Source organism: Labrus bergylta, chromosome 20, assembly GCF_963930695.1.
Source record: "Labrus bergylta chromosome 20, fLabBer1.1, whole genome shotgun sequence".
NCBI lineage: Eukaryota > Metazoa > Chordata > Actinopteri > Labriformes > Labridae > Labrus > Labrus bergylta.
The window spans coordinates 9,812,284-9,826,039 of NC_089214.1; the positions used below are offsets into that span (position 1 = coordinate 9,812,284).

A 13,756-nucleotide genomic window follows, 5' to 3' on the forward strand; every position below is an offset into this window, starting at 1 on the left:
GTCCGGTCCGCCCGTAACAAAGGTCCGACGGAAACAGTAACCAGAGATAATACTTCCTTCTTTTTTTTTTTTTAACACATTTATTGGCATAAATGTGACAATATTGACAAAGCTTGTAACAAATAATAATAATAATAATGATTAATAGTAATAATTCCAAACCATATAACCTCAATAGAAACCACAATAATTACCGATAATGAAATTATAACAAGATTAATAATCAGATAATCTAAAGAATATCTCAAATATAAGACAAAATAAAAACCATATTTATTGTTTTATAGTGTTTGCGCAAGTGTGTGTGTTTAACATACTTACATATAATAATAATAATAATAATAATAATAATAATAATTAATAAATAAATACAAATAATAATAATAATAACAATAATTTTAATTGGTTGTTTCGTGATTTGTCAATTAGAGGCAGTTTGATTGGTCCTCGATAAGTGACCAATCAAAGGCCGTCTTGTTAATAAATAGGGGTCCATACTACTGGATCCATATGATCGACGATTGATTGACGACACAATGTGACTTGCGTCAAAACTCTGCTGCCGGAGACTCAGGTGAGGTTAGTGAACAACACTTAGGCTACATTTTGGTTTTGTATCTGTAAATGCAGAATTTTTGCTTCAGTAAAATCCTCAAGGACGTTTCAGGGAGATACTTCATGTTAAAAGATACTTCAGGAGAGAAGACTTAGGCCTAAGCAGGAGTTTACATTCAACAGTGTGCAGGTGATTAAAAAGTCAAATACATGCTGTACTTTTATTTTAATGTATTTTGTAATATCTCTGTTTTACTTAATGTTGTTTTTAATGCTCAGTTTTTTTAGACTCTATGAAGAAGCCTATCTATATGTATGAATGAATGGTGCTCAATATAAGAAAGTTGCATTGTTCTAACTTTTATCAAGAGACAATAAAAACATTGTGGTGCTGGCACAGTGTAATGTAAAGCTTTGAAAAAGGGCTGAAATATTCGTTTTTGTTAAATGCAATGTTGTGAATTGTGACTTAATATGTTTTGTGTCGAAGACGGCACACTTGGTTTATCTGGTTTTTGTAAATACTATTTTCACATAATACATTTATTCACTGTTCTTTGTAGAATATGATCAGAAAGTCACAATTTCCCCCCCGAGCCTTATTTACCAAATAGACCACATGGATACCAATCACATGTATTTGACATTAATCCTATTTATTTAAACTTCCATGTATGGTGATAATCTTAATGGTTTGTTGGGGTGGTTGTGGTTTTGTAGAATGGTGCCTCTGGTGGTTTATCCAAACATTTAGATATTATGATCATCTGACGGCTTTTTCGATAGATGTATTTGATGTTTGATCAACCATATTTTGATGATAGATGATGTTGTTGTTTATATTTTGACTTTTGATTTTTAACATTCATGTTGTGTGCCTTGGGTTGTTCATGCTAAATGTCTTTATTCTGTGTGTAGGCAAGTTTTCTGCTGTGACTTGGTTTTCTGGAGGTTTTATTAAGTACTAATAAGCATGTGATGCTAAGAGAAACTTTGTGAGCTTTGAATCTAAAAATGGTCTACAAATCAAGTGTATGAATAAAGATCAGTCTATTCACCTGTCTGATCACATTGAAGTATTTAGATTTCATCAAATCTTGAAATCGGCTTACTCAAAAGACAGTTATAAAGTTGGATTAAAATCAGGTCATCCACCTCAGGTGCATGGTGCAAGAAAACCCAAGCTACATCTTTTTCCAGAGGGTCGTGGTCGGACACAGCTTACTTACATTTAAAGCTTTAGACAGAAACAGCCTGTTCAGAGCAGGGCTGAAATAGAGGGGTTTATAGGCATGATGAAATACTGGATCAGAGTGGATTTAGAACAAGAAACTTTATAGACATGTTTTGTGGAGCTCTGAGACTTATTTAAACTTGTTGAAGCGGAGGGTAATATGTGACCTTTAAGAACAGAAGGCGTTCCTACAGCTGTTTCCTTCAGAGGTCAGCAGTGAGCAGAGGATCTGTGATGAATTCCTGCTTTATCATTCTGTGTAAACTGACTCTGCAGCAGCTGACCATAAAGCTTCATCGTCTGTGTGTGGGAAAGTCTGCCTCGTGTTCTACGGGGCAGAAAAACCCTTCACGCTCCCTCCTGATTTCTCTGCACATGCTGCCCCAGTACAGAAGCCATGAGAGGACATGCAACAATACATTTCTAACAACTCCCTTTTGCCTAAATATCGGTTGTTTAGCTCGTCATTTGAAGAAAAAACTGTTGATTTTTTTTTAGACAAGTTCATTTTAGTACTTTTATTCTTATTAACAAGATTCATTTTGGGGGGTTTATGCCTTTATTTAAAAGTTAGGACAGAGGATAGAGTCAGATATCAGGGAGCGAGAGAGTGGGGAATGAAATTCAAACCCCTGTCTACCCGCTTGAGTACTGCAGCCTGAGTACACGGGGTGGGCAAACTAACCACTAAGCCACCGGTGCCCCAGCAGGTTTCTTGAGGTCAAAATAAATTAACTTGTTGTCGGAATACCAGCGTTGTAATCCCAAGAACAATTCATGATAACTTTGAGTAAAAGCCCCTCCCATCGGCTATTGGCCCCACCCCTTTCCTCGACTGTAAAAACGTGTTGCAGACGTTGGGTTGCATTTCATCCCCCTGAAGACCTGCTCACCTGAGAAGCCATCCATAATGCTGTGGTTGAGCACAGTCAGCCAATCAAATCTTTGAATGTTCACTTCCTGGTTCCTTTGCTGTATGTTGTTTCAACAACATTTCTGCAGGCGTGTCTTTGGTTTGCAGCATAATCAATTCGTTTTATTGCAGCACCATGCGAAGGGAATACAGCGTCCATCCGTTTCCGTTTATTGAACAAAACAAACAAACAAACAAACAATACAGCTGCAGTTTCTCCATGCCGCCTGTCGCCACAGCGGTCAAAAGCCATATGCCCTTCCGGGGTCAAACACAACCTATACCTTGACAAGTGACGTACCTATATACCTTTGCCCTAAGCAATAAGACAGCGACACCCAGTTGTACAATAATGAATATACTTTACAGCGTGACCCAAAAACATGTACATGGCTCTTACAATGTGCACCCTCAGACCCTTAATAAGCGTCTAAAGGTTTTCACAATTGTTTTTTATTTATTTTCAGAGTTAAGAACCATGTTATATTTAGTAAATGTTGTGTTTACCCTGACGGTCCTGACTTGGAGAGAAACAAATCCAAACACAAACAGCAGATTTTTTTCTCCATTGGGGTCCCGGGTCGACAGACCCATTAGCACGCCCATGGCAGTGGTAGCAGAAAGTATTTCTGTGGGGGCAATAGGACAAAGTCTTTATGCTGAATGGACCCGAGGCTGGCCCCTCAGGGAGGGGTCACGTGGACACATGTGACCTGAGGGAGGGAGGAGGTGAAGCTGCTGATACACAGCGGCACACAGCAGAGAAGCACTGACAGACCTCAGGACCACCGGAGAAAGAAACACCAACAGAGACAAGAAAGATGAGAGAAATCGTTCACATCCAGGCCGGACAGTGCGGGAACCAGATCGGGACTAAGGTACAGATCTGGATAAAAGTTATCCCTCAACTTTGAATTGTTTTTAGAAAATAGTGCATTTTAAAAATCACTGCAGAAGTTCCTGTATTTTGCCTGCATATAGTTAGTATTCTCTGTAACACTAATAAACTGAGAGTTATCAGTTCTTAAAAGAAAATTAAAAAATATTTTCTGGCTCAAAAATCAAATTCATCTAACACTTCTCTGCTGGAACACAATAACTTTTCAACGATCATCCAAACTGACCTTTATTTGAGATGATGTTACCATAGAACCCACATTTATGTTTGGTATGACATGACAACCATCTGTCCTAATCAACCTGAATTAATTAGAAAAAAGACAAACCCTTCAGTTCAAGGCTAAACTTAATAAAAATAAAAAAATCTAATGTTTAATTTGAGTGTAAAATAAGTTTTTTTTGTAATGTCTCCAGTAGATGTGTGCATCCTTCACTAGTATGTCTGCAACATAATGCTCGATTGATCAAAACTTTTTGTTAAACGGCTTTGTCTTTGACAGACTCAGATTGTTCTCATAAGCGTCTGACTTTATGGGGAGCATATGTTCACGCTTGTTTCAGTATATCCTTCTGCAGAAATTCCCAAGAGTGATTCTAATATGTTTGTTTGTGTTCTATACCCTAAATGAAGTGATATTAGTGCCAAGGTTTATACATCCGAGAATTACCCTTTATTTAGATCTGAATTGACTGCATTAGATTCAAATCAATGCATTCACATAAAAATGTTGTTGAATCCAGTTCAGTCAGAAAAACTGGACCACTACAATTTTTAACTTAAAGAAACAGGTTTTAAAATTAAATTTAATGTTGTCATTTTGAACTTGATGTCTTTTTATTTCTATCAAAACAGTTATAGATAAATGCTGCTGCAGTTTACAATCAGAATGAATGAATGAGTATCTGTTGAGCGTCGACTGCTCTCTGTTAAACTAATCACAGAAGTGTGGAGGAGTGAAAGAACTCAGAGCTACTGTGAGACTATTCAAGGAATCTGGACACACACTCTCTCTCTGCCACACACAGACTCACACACAGACGCTCTGACCAATCACACGACTATTTCAACATGAGTTCTGTGGGCTGAAAGTCCAAGGAGTGAACACTGACATGTGAAATAAGAACGTTTACAGGTGCTCCATGAACAGCAACTAGGTCACACGCTGTAACCACAAAGGATTCTGGGTGATGAAGCTGTGTGGATGTTGTTACTCAGCAGTGACTCACTTCTTAAACATTAGTGGGAGAATAACTATGAAGCAGAACTGTTAAAAGTATAGGACACTGTTGAGGATCATTGACGTCCTTGTGCACTCTTTACACTCTGAGCAACAGGAAAGACAAAGACATTTGCTTATACTTGAGATTTGGCAGTGCACAGTTATGATTAAGCCCCGCCCTCCATTTTTGGAGACACGTTTGCTGGATCTCAAACATGTCCAAAAAGTAGAGCTGCAATGTGTCAGTGAACGCATCATGTAGGCAGGAACTCTCCAATCTTTTTCATCTTCTATTTATTTCATGCTGCTGCCTTACTTGGAATCGCTCAGTTCTGGGAAGTGATCAGCGATGAGCACGGCATCGACCCGGCAGGGAGCTACGTGGGCGACTCGTCTCTGCAGCTGGACAGAATCAACGTCTACTACAATGAGGCGTCCTGTACGTACCATGTATATCAGCAGAGGTGTGAGTGTGTGTGTGTCTCACTGTCAGTCACTTCCTGTAAATGACTGTTAATGGTTCAAGTTTCCCCTTGAAAGTGAGTCACATTTCACCCCATGTATAACTTGTATCCGGAGTATCTTGGCCTTTATTTACATAATTGAATAATGAGTTAAACTGTTGATTAATGATAAACAGAACCAGCACAGCAGATGGGAATGTGAGTGCAGAGACACACTCATCAGATCCTTTTTGGTGTTTTCTGAGTGAAAAGGCTTTGATGAATTAAAACCAAAATATGTTGTTTTGTCAAATCTAGAGTGTAATGACTTTTCTCTGTTTGTGCAGCACATAAATACGTCCCCCGGGCTGTGCTGGTTGATCTGGAACCAGGAACCATGGACAGTGTGCGCTCAGGAGCCTTTGGACAACTTTTCAGACCAGACAACTTTATCTTTGGTAAAAGTCATCTCCCTTTCTCAACAGATTTACTCATGGGTTTATTATGAAGCTTATGCCCTTTTCACACAAGCGCTGAAACTTCCTCGAAAACTTCAGACAGGTCGCCGGGGGGGGGGGGGGGGGGGGGGGGGGGGGTCTCAGGAGGCAAGACATGACTTTAAAAGACAATGAAGTCTGATGCTATGACAACAGATTTTTGGTTTTACATCAAAGTACATGTGGTGTAAAACAAAGGAAAAACATGTCTCAAAAATCTGCCTTAGAATTTGTGACTTCACAATAAACAGTCCTTATATATTTACTTATTTAAGGTTAATTAAGTTTCATAACCTTCAGGTTTCAAGATTTTACAGATTATTAAATGTTAATCTGAAAAATGACATTACAGTAGACAGAAATAGACACGAATAATTTCTGTCGCACACTTTAAAGGTTAATATTTGTGAGGAGGTTTGTGGGTTTGCAGAAGACAGATCGGGAGCAGCAAAGAAACTTTCCAGAATTTAATGTGTTCAGTAAACAGAATTTAATACCTCCAGTGTTTGTTTGATAAACTGACATCCATGAGGAGAAGAAGCAGGGAGGTTATAGATCTCCCTCTGTCATCTTGTAAATGCGTGCATGTACACACACACACACACACACACACACACACACACACACACACACACACACACACACACACACACACACACACACACACGCACACACACACACACAGCTCCCCGATCCCGCTGTCCTCCAGCTCAGAAATGGGTCACCAGACGAGTGTGCGTCTGCGCTCACATTCCCATCTGCTGGGGTGATCGTTTTACATTTCTCTGATGGGTTTCTCTCCTCTGATTGGTTGTCTGCAGGTCAGACAGGTGCGGGGAACAACTGGGCCAAAGGTCACTACACAGAGGGGGCGGAGCTCGTGGACTCGGTCCTGGACATAGTGAGGAAGGAGTGTGAGCACTGCGACTGTCTACAGGTGACTAGAAATTGGGGTTTGGCTGAGTTAAAAGCTCAGTTTGTGGTGTGCACAGACTGAATTATGGATGAACTTTGTTAACCATGCTAGTGCGCCTTTCAGCTCAAGCCTCACATCCATCACATCCATCCACCCAAGAGCATGTTGGGTGGATGGCAACATGTTTTTTTAAGCATTTTTGGCCTGTATGCTGAATCAAACTGTTTCCATCTGAAATTCGGCCTGCAGGGTTTCCAGCTGACTCACTCTCTGGGAGGTGGCACCGGCTCGGGCATGGGCACCCTGCTGATCAGCAAGATCAGAGAGGAGTACCCCGACCGGATTATGAACACCTTCAGCGTCATGCCCTCACCCAAGGTATCAGAGAACAAACCAACCAGGGTTGAACACAGCACGGATGGATTCCAATACTTATTTTATATGTTGTGTCTTTTTGACATCCCTCTCCCTCTTATCCTGCTTACCTTCATCACTTAACTCCTTCTCAAGAACACAAAACTCTTCCTTCAGAGAATTTCTTTTAACCAATGTTCTGTCCTCAGTATGATTTGCCTTCCTTCTGTCCTGAGTTTTTCCATCAAACTTTAAAATCTCCACAAATGTGACCTTCTTTCTGATCCCTCCAGGTGTCAGACACCGTGGTGGAGCCATACAACGCCACCCTGTCGGTCCACCAGCTGGTTGAAAACACAGACGAGACCTATTGCATCGACAACGAGGCCCTTTATGACATATGCTTCCGTACTCTTAAACTCACCACGCCCACCTACGGAGACCTCAACCACCTGGTGTCGGCCACAATGAGCGGCGTGACGACCTCCCTGCGTTTCCCCGGGCAGCTGAACGCAGATCTGCGCAAGCTGGCTGTCAACATGGTGCCTTTCCCCAGACTCCACTTCTTCATGCCGGGATTTGCCCCTCTGACGGCACGGGGAAGCCAGCAGTATCGAGCGCTGACCGTTCCCGAGCTCACCCAACAGATGTTCGACGCCAGAAACATGATGGCGGCCTGCGACCCTCGTCATGGACGGTACCTAACCGTTGCCACCGTCTTCCGTGGCCCAATGTCCATGAAGGAAGTGGACGAGCAGATGCTGAATGTTCAGAACAAAAACAGCAGCTACTTCGTTGAGTGGATCCCCAACAATGTCAAGGTGGCCGTCTGCGACATCGCCCCCCGAGGGCTCAAGATGGCTGCTACGTTCATCGGCAACAGCACGGCCATCCAGGAGATATTCAAGCGGATCTCTGAGCAGTTCTCGGCCATGTTCCGCAGAAAGGCTTTCCTGCACTGGTTCACAGGCGAAGGCATGGACGAGATGGAGTTCACAGAGGCGGAGAGCAACATGAACGACCTGGTGTCTGAGTACCAGCAGTACCAGGAGGCCACCGCCAACGACGGCGACGAGAACTTTGAGGACGAAGATGACGAGATCATTGAGTAAGGAGAGCAAACAAAGACCTGTCAAACTCTTAGAACCCTGGTAGAGTTACCATGCGGTATTCACAAACCAGTAGGACCAAGAGTGGAGGTCAAACTAGAATTAGTGGAGTTCAGATCGTTTAATTTTTCAGTACTTTAGTTAGAAAATTATCTTTCATTTGCCACAGCTTTGAAGATTACATAACTACCCTTACTACCTTCCGAGGTGCTTTATAGACGGGTTAGATACAGGAATACTTTTTTTCGTGCTGCATAGGATTGATATCTTTTAAAATAATTTAGAAAGTAATCGACAAACATCCCTAAGAGAAATAGTTGTTGGATGTTTTCCTTAATCTACAGAGGACAGTTTTTTTCAATTCCAAATATCTACAGAGAAATTAGAGCCCAGTCGGTTTGGGATTTTTGAGCCTTACCAATATGGATTGAAGTTAAGCACCAAAATTGTGAGCTGATCTTGCACCAATGAGATGTTGCCCAGTTCCCAAGAAGGCTGCTTACCTAAACAAAGAACTTCCTCAAATAAATAATATAATAATAAAATATTCAGTATTGAAATACTTTATTTCAGACCAGTGTCTGTTCAGCTGTGATGTTCAGCTGGTTTTGCTGACAGTGGTGAGAGGATTGTAACAAATAGTGCCTGCCGCGGTCAGTCAGTGCCATGCAATACAACGCTTTTCCCTGCCCCTCTAATCAATCATCTATCATCCTGTTTTCACATCACGCATCGCTCCACTCCGCTCTGTTTCAAGTACACATCAAGTCTAGTTTTGACGGAGAGCGCACAGAGCATCCTGTCAATTTCACACTAAAACACACTTGAAAGACTCCCGATCGTATATTCCATCTTTATCAACATTATGTCAAAACAGGCACAGAATGAACAGCCAATCATCCTCAGAAAGACAAAGCAACATGTTTGCACGTCTTCCCTTTATTCCCATGTGATCTTGTAGTTCTCCTGTGTTCTTGTGAAACCCTGTGTTCAGCGACATCACGCTTCAGAACCCAATGGGGCAGCAAAGTCGTGGCCATAGAGTACTATGTGGAAATTGCGGGTAAGTCAGAGTACCTTCTTCTGGACATACTTTGTCATAACATCATTTTCACCATTATCACCTGAAGGACTTGTTTCTGCATTGTATGATCTGCAAACAGTTTTCATTTTGGCGCTTATAAGATCGTGTACTGATATTTTTATGAAAGGCCAACACTTTTAGCTGAGTGATATATCGATCAGGCTCTGTTTGGAATGATTCATCTTTTTCCATTTGGTAATAAAGTGGCTCAAAGGTTAAAACAAACTTCAACAACCTGTAGCATTTTAACACTCTGTGTATTTTTGTCAGAGTAAAAATACACAAATCCCTAATTACTTCTGAAATTAGGGAATCCCAAATTGGAACAGAAATTGTGTTCGACTTTCTCAGTATCCTACCAAAGTCATCTCTTCAGTCTGTCTAACTCTTCACCATGTAGATCTTTGTGTCTACACTTAACCTTATCCATTGATCATTTTGTTGATGTAGCTTTAGGACCTGTTGATCATATTGTTTTAAGGAATCTCAAAAATAAATGCTAACCAACACACACAATGTTTTTGTGACAGTCAATAAAAATGACTCGTAATTTCATTTAATACCATGAATATGATGCAGATGATGTCACAACTCAAATAAGGCATGTTTGATGATTTTCTTTACATGTAAGTACAGAGATGTGCTTTTTTCACTTGACAAAATCCTGATCATTACTTTTTGTACTGTTTGGTGTCCGAGTGTGTTCGTTGTTTTCTAAACAGATTTTTGTACATTTGATCGGTCTAATGTGGCTGACGAGAGCTTTCAATAAACGTTGCTTCTTTCAAATCCTTACAGTGTTACAAGTGTTCTGTGTTTACACATACTGGTACATAGTTTTGGGTTTTTTGGGGAGTTGCTGATCTTCTTGTGCCTTCATTTAGGTTAAGTTATTATGTGTTACACATTCTTGGATTGCTCATTTCCTTAACGTACAGTTTAAAACCCAAGATTCACTCAATAAGACAAACAAAGAAACCATTTAGTTTGATGCTAGATCATCCAGTGTTCTTGAAGGTAAAAATTATGTTTTTAAGTCTGGTAGGTGTGAACAGAGTGGTGTACAGTAATGGCTGTTTCTGAAAAGCATGGAAATCTCCATATAAAAGCTGTATATCTGTAAACTACTGTTTTGTAGAGTTTTACAAAACTTAGTAAAAGCCTCTCCGCCCACCAGTGGCAAAACAAGAACGTTGACGGGTTTCATTATCAGGATTTTGTTGTTGGTGATGTTAAAGAATGATGCCTGCCTGCCTGGTGTGACGTGGTCTGTTTCAGGTTTTAACATATTTTACTCAATAACCTGACACTTCTTTTCATATTAAACACATAAGTATGGCAACACAAATCATGAACTGCATGTGAGATTTTCTAAACTAAAGCTAGTTATCAAAACTAGATGGTGTTTCAAAAATGTTTCTGACAACTAAGAGCTTTCAATGCATTCCTATTCACTGTAATTAAGCAAAATATTTCCTAAATTCTGCAGAAAACTTTGACAATTGGTTAAAAAAGCTTTTTTAAAAGGGACCAAACATTTCTACTCCTGGAAGTATATGCTGTATTGAAAGTGTTAAATCTGCTCAATGCATTTAATGAAATGTGAAAGTTGACTTTTTGTTCTGACCAAAGTCCCCTGACTGTACCGACATCAGAGAGAGAGAGAGAGAGAGAGAGAGAATGCATGTTAATCTCTGTCGCCAGCTCTGTGCGTGTGAGAGTTGATTTCCCAGCAGTTCTGTTTGTGTTGAGGATTAATTTTGGAGCTGCAGCAGCCGACGCTGACAATGAAAAGAAACGCTTGTCTCATGTCTGCTTTCTGTGGATCTATTCTCCATCGCGTGGCTCTTTGTTCTCTGCCTCTGAAACACGAGGTTTTCAGCAGACTCATGTTCAGTCACACAATCAGTCTGCAGCAGAAATCGGCTACTTTAATGTTTAAGCACCAGCTTTTCACTTTGTCTGATCCTCACATTTATAAAGGTAGTTTGAGAGTTAAGACTTCTTGTAAGGTTAGAGTGAAGGCTGTGGGATGTGTCAACTCAGTGGTGGAACGTGTGTGTGTGTGTGTCTGTGTGAGAGATATGTCCAGCTGCTGTCTTGGTCAGCTGGTACAGAAATAATTCTCTCCTGTCTGAGTCTGTTTTTTTTTTTTTTCTGGGAGCAGATTGAGAAAACTATTCAGAACCAAGCCGGACTAAATGTATCTGCATTTATTAACATTTAATCGTTTTAAGCTGAATCTTTAATGAAAAAGTGATAGGTTTGCATCCTTGTCGTCATTAGATAAAATTATTTCCCAGCACTGAGAGCCTGCAGTGCTGCCAGCATCTCCTGGAGGCCATATTGGTCATTGCACTCAAATAAGGGGATTTTGGGACAGGAAGCTCATGTGGCAAACATTTTTAGATATGTTTTTTTTTTTGTATCTTGTATGTATCTAAGTAAACATCACATATATTAAGTGATGTAAGAAGCTGGGAGAATATACAAATCTTACACTGTAAAAAAGTAGAACATGAAGATTTCACTTAAAGGCTGGTCTGACCAAACTGATAAGAAACAAGCTGCGATAAAAACCGACAGCTGTTTCGTGTCATGTCCGCTGCTGCAATGTAGCATGTATACTGCATCATATGGAACACATATCCTTTAGTATAAAAACACAACAAAGACTCTTTCCATAACTTTTTATTTTACCAGGCACAAATCTGCGACCCACTGAAAATGGCTCTGGGACCAACTTTTGGGTCCGGACCCACCAGTTGATAACCAAGGTACTAGAGCCAGTATAGTAAACCCACCTCCTTCTGGTCTATGTGAGAGTCTGCAGCTAAAGGCTCTGTTTGAAGGGATTTAGACTTAATATGCTAAATGTTGCATAGTGTGAATTTTTTCAGTTTAGTGTAATCTGGCTGAATGTTTGTCATTATGATTCCATTACCTGAAAATATAGTCCCCGTTAGTTGTCACTTTTAAATGCTGGAGATGAATTGCCTCGCTGAGTCTTTGTTGTCAGCACCACATTAAACTCACATGTTAGTCTTCCGTTACAGATTAACGCCAACCTTTTATTCAAATTTAATCCAGAAAACAGTCCTGATTATAAATCTACTGCTTTGTCCTCCTCAGTAACTATTGGCTTCCATGCTGGGAGGAAGTCTAATTTGGCAAACTGTAAGCAAGCGTGAGGTGTGGGCGGAGCTTGTCATAAAGTTAATGATAATGAAAGCCCGCTCACTAAGATACAAGATGTGATTGGTTCATTTGAAATCCTTCTCTCTATAAATTACTACTAGGCACTCAGTAATTATATAGCGGGACCACCAAACACAGAGAAGAAAGTAAAGCATTTTCTGCATAGTGACAGCAGAAGTGGATAAATTCTGATTGGGTGAAAAATTGGCCCTTCTTTCACTGAAGGGTTAATTTTCTCCCTCAGAATTGTTTTATATGTTGATTGTCAAATTATGAATTGATTAAAAAAACAAAAACATCTGATGACTTTTCAAATATTCTTTTTTGAAATACTTAGATCCTCTCTGAGGGTCTAAAGGGCCCTGACGGTTCCCCTCTGGTAGAATTAATATCAGTCCGACTCCTTCATTAAACATTGTCAACCCATTTCCTGTGAAATACAAGGACTTAACAAAATAAAAGTCCTGTCATTGTACTGATTACATGACTTTCTCTTTTTTTTCACTTAGGACGCTGCTTTGTTGTATTTCTGGTTGCCCAGTCACTTAGAAACACCGTCACACACCAACACACCCACTAAACATGGCAGGGTTACCATGGCAACAGTCAAACTTTTACTCGCCAGAGCCAGTTTTGATTTACCTCCTCCTGCCCCTTCGTCTCTCTCTCTGTCTTATTGACTCTTCCAGCAGAAGGGAGTCATCCTCAGACTCTGACTCTTCAGCAGGTCGGTCAACACGCAGGTCAGTCAGTGCTCTTCTTTTTTTTTACAGAGTTGCAGATCCAGAAGGTCAGTCTGTAGCTCAAGGGTAAGCTACTCAGGCAGTTCAGGCAACAGGTTCAGGTTGTTTATTATGAGGATTTCAACTCCACCTTCTACCTCAAACATCAAGTTTTGTGATGTGAGAGAATGCAATCCAAAAGAGACTGAGATGAGTCACAAAGTTTCATCATCAGGCTTTTGTATAGCCTAGTGGTGAAAGCAATCAAAATAATCTTGTGGATTATCTGAGCGTTATTTTCTTCCTTTTCGTTTCTTCTTTTTTATCAGTTTTGATTTCTAATGTTTCCTGAAGACGCAGTACCTTAAATGAAACAGTAACTCACCTGTTTACAATGAGAGAAGGTGAAAACATCCCTGTACCTTTTAAATAAGTGTCAGGTTTGTGTTCTTCAGGTTTTCCGAGGTAAAAAAAAAATATCTCAGAGGATGCAGAGGTCTCAAAAAAATGTGTGTATTAAAAATAATTCATTTGCCGTTATATGGAAGATAAAATAACACAATAAAATACATTTCTAAAACAAACAAATGAGTGAAACTATATTCATCCAG

At 40.2% G+C, this 13,756-nt stretch overlaps 1 protein-coding gene across 1 annotated transcript; it reads left to right on the forward strand.

Moving 5' to 3' along the window:
• The first annotated feature begins 3,421 nt into the window (after positions 1 to 3,421).
• Positions 3,422 to 10,020, forward strand: tubb6 (tubulin, beta 6 class V). The gene is made up of 6 exons (XM_020646463.3): positions 3,422 to 3,580; positions 5,153 to 5,261; positions 5,613 to 5,723; positions 6,584 to 6,699; positions 6,928 to 7,056; positions 7,326 to 10,020. The coding sequence occupies exons 1-6, from the start codon at positions 3,524 to 3,526 to the stop codon at positions 8,142 to 8,144; spliced, it is 1,341 nt and encodes a 446-aa protein (XP_020502119.1). The 5' UTR covers positions 3,422 to 3,523; the 3' UTR covers positions 8,145 to 10,020.
• Positions 10,021 to 13,756: the final 3,736 nt, after the last annotated feature.

Coding starts and splice junctions, on each gene's coding strand:
- tubb6 (XM_020646463.3), top strand. CDS start 3,524: ATGAGAGAAATCGTTCACATCCAGGCCGGACAGTGCGGGAACCAGATC. Junction 3,581..5,152: donor GGAACCAGATCGGGACTAAG/GTACAGATCTGG, acceptor GGAATCGCTCAG/TTCTGGGAAGTGATCAGCGA. Junction 7,057..7,325: donor GCGTCATGCCCTCACCCAAG/GTATCAGAGAAC, acceptor TGATCCCTCCAG/GTGTCAGACACCGTGGTGGA.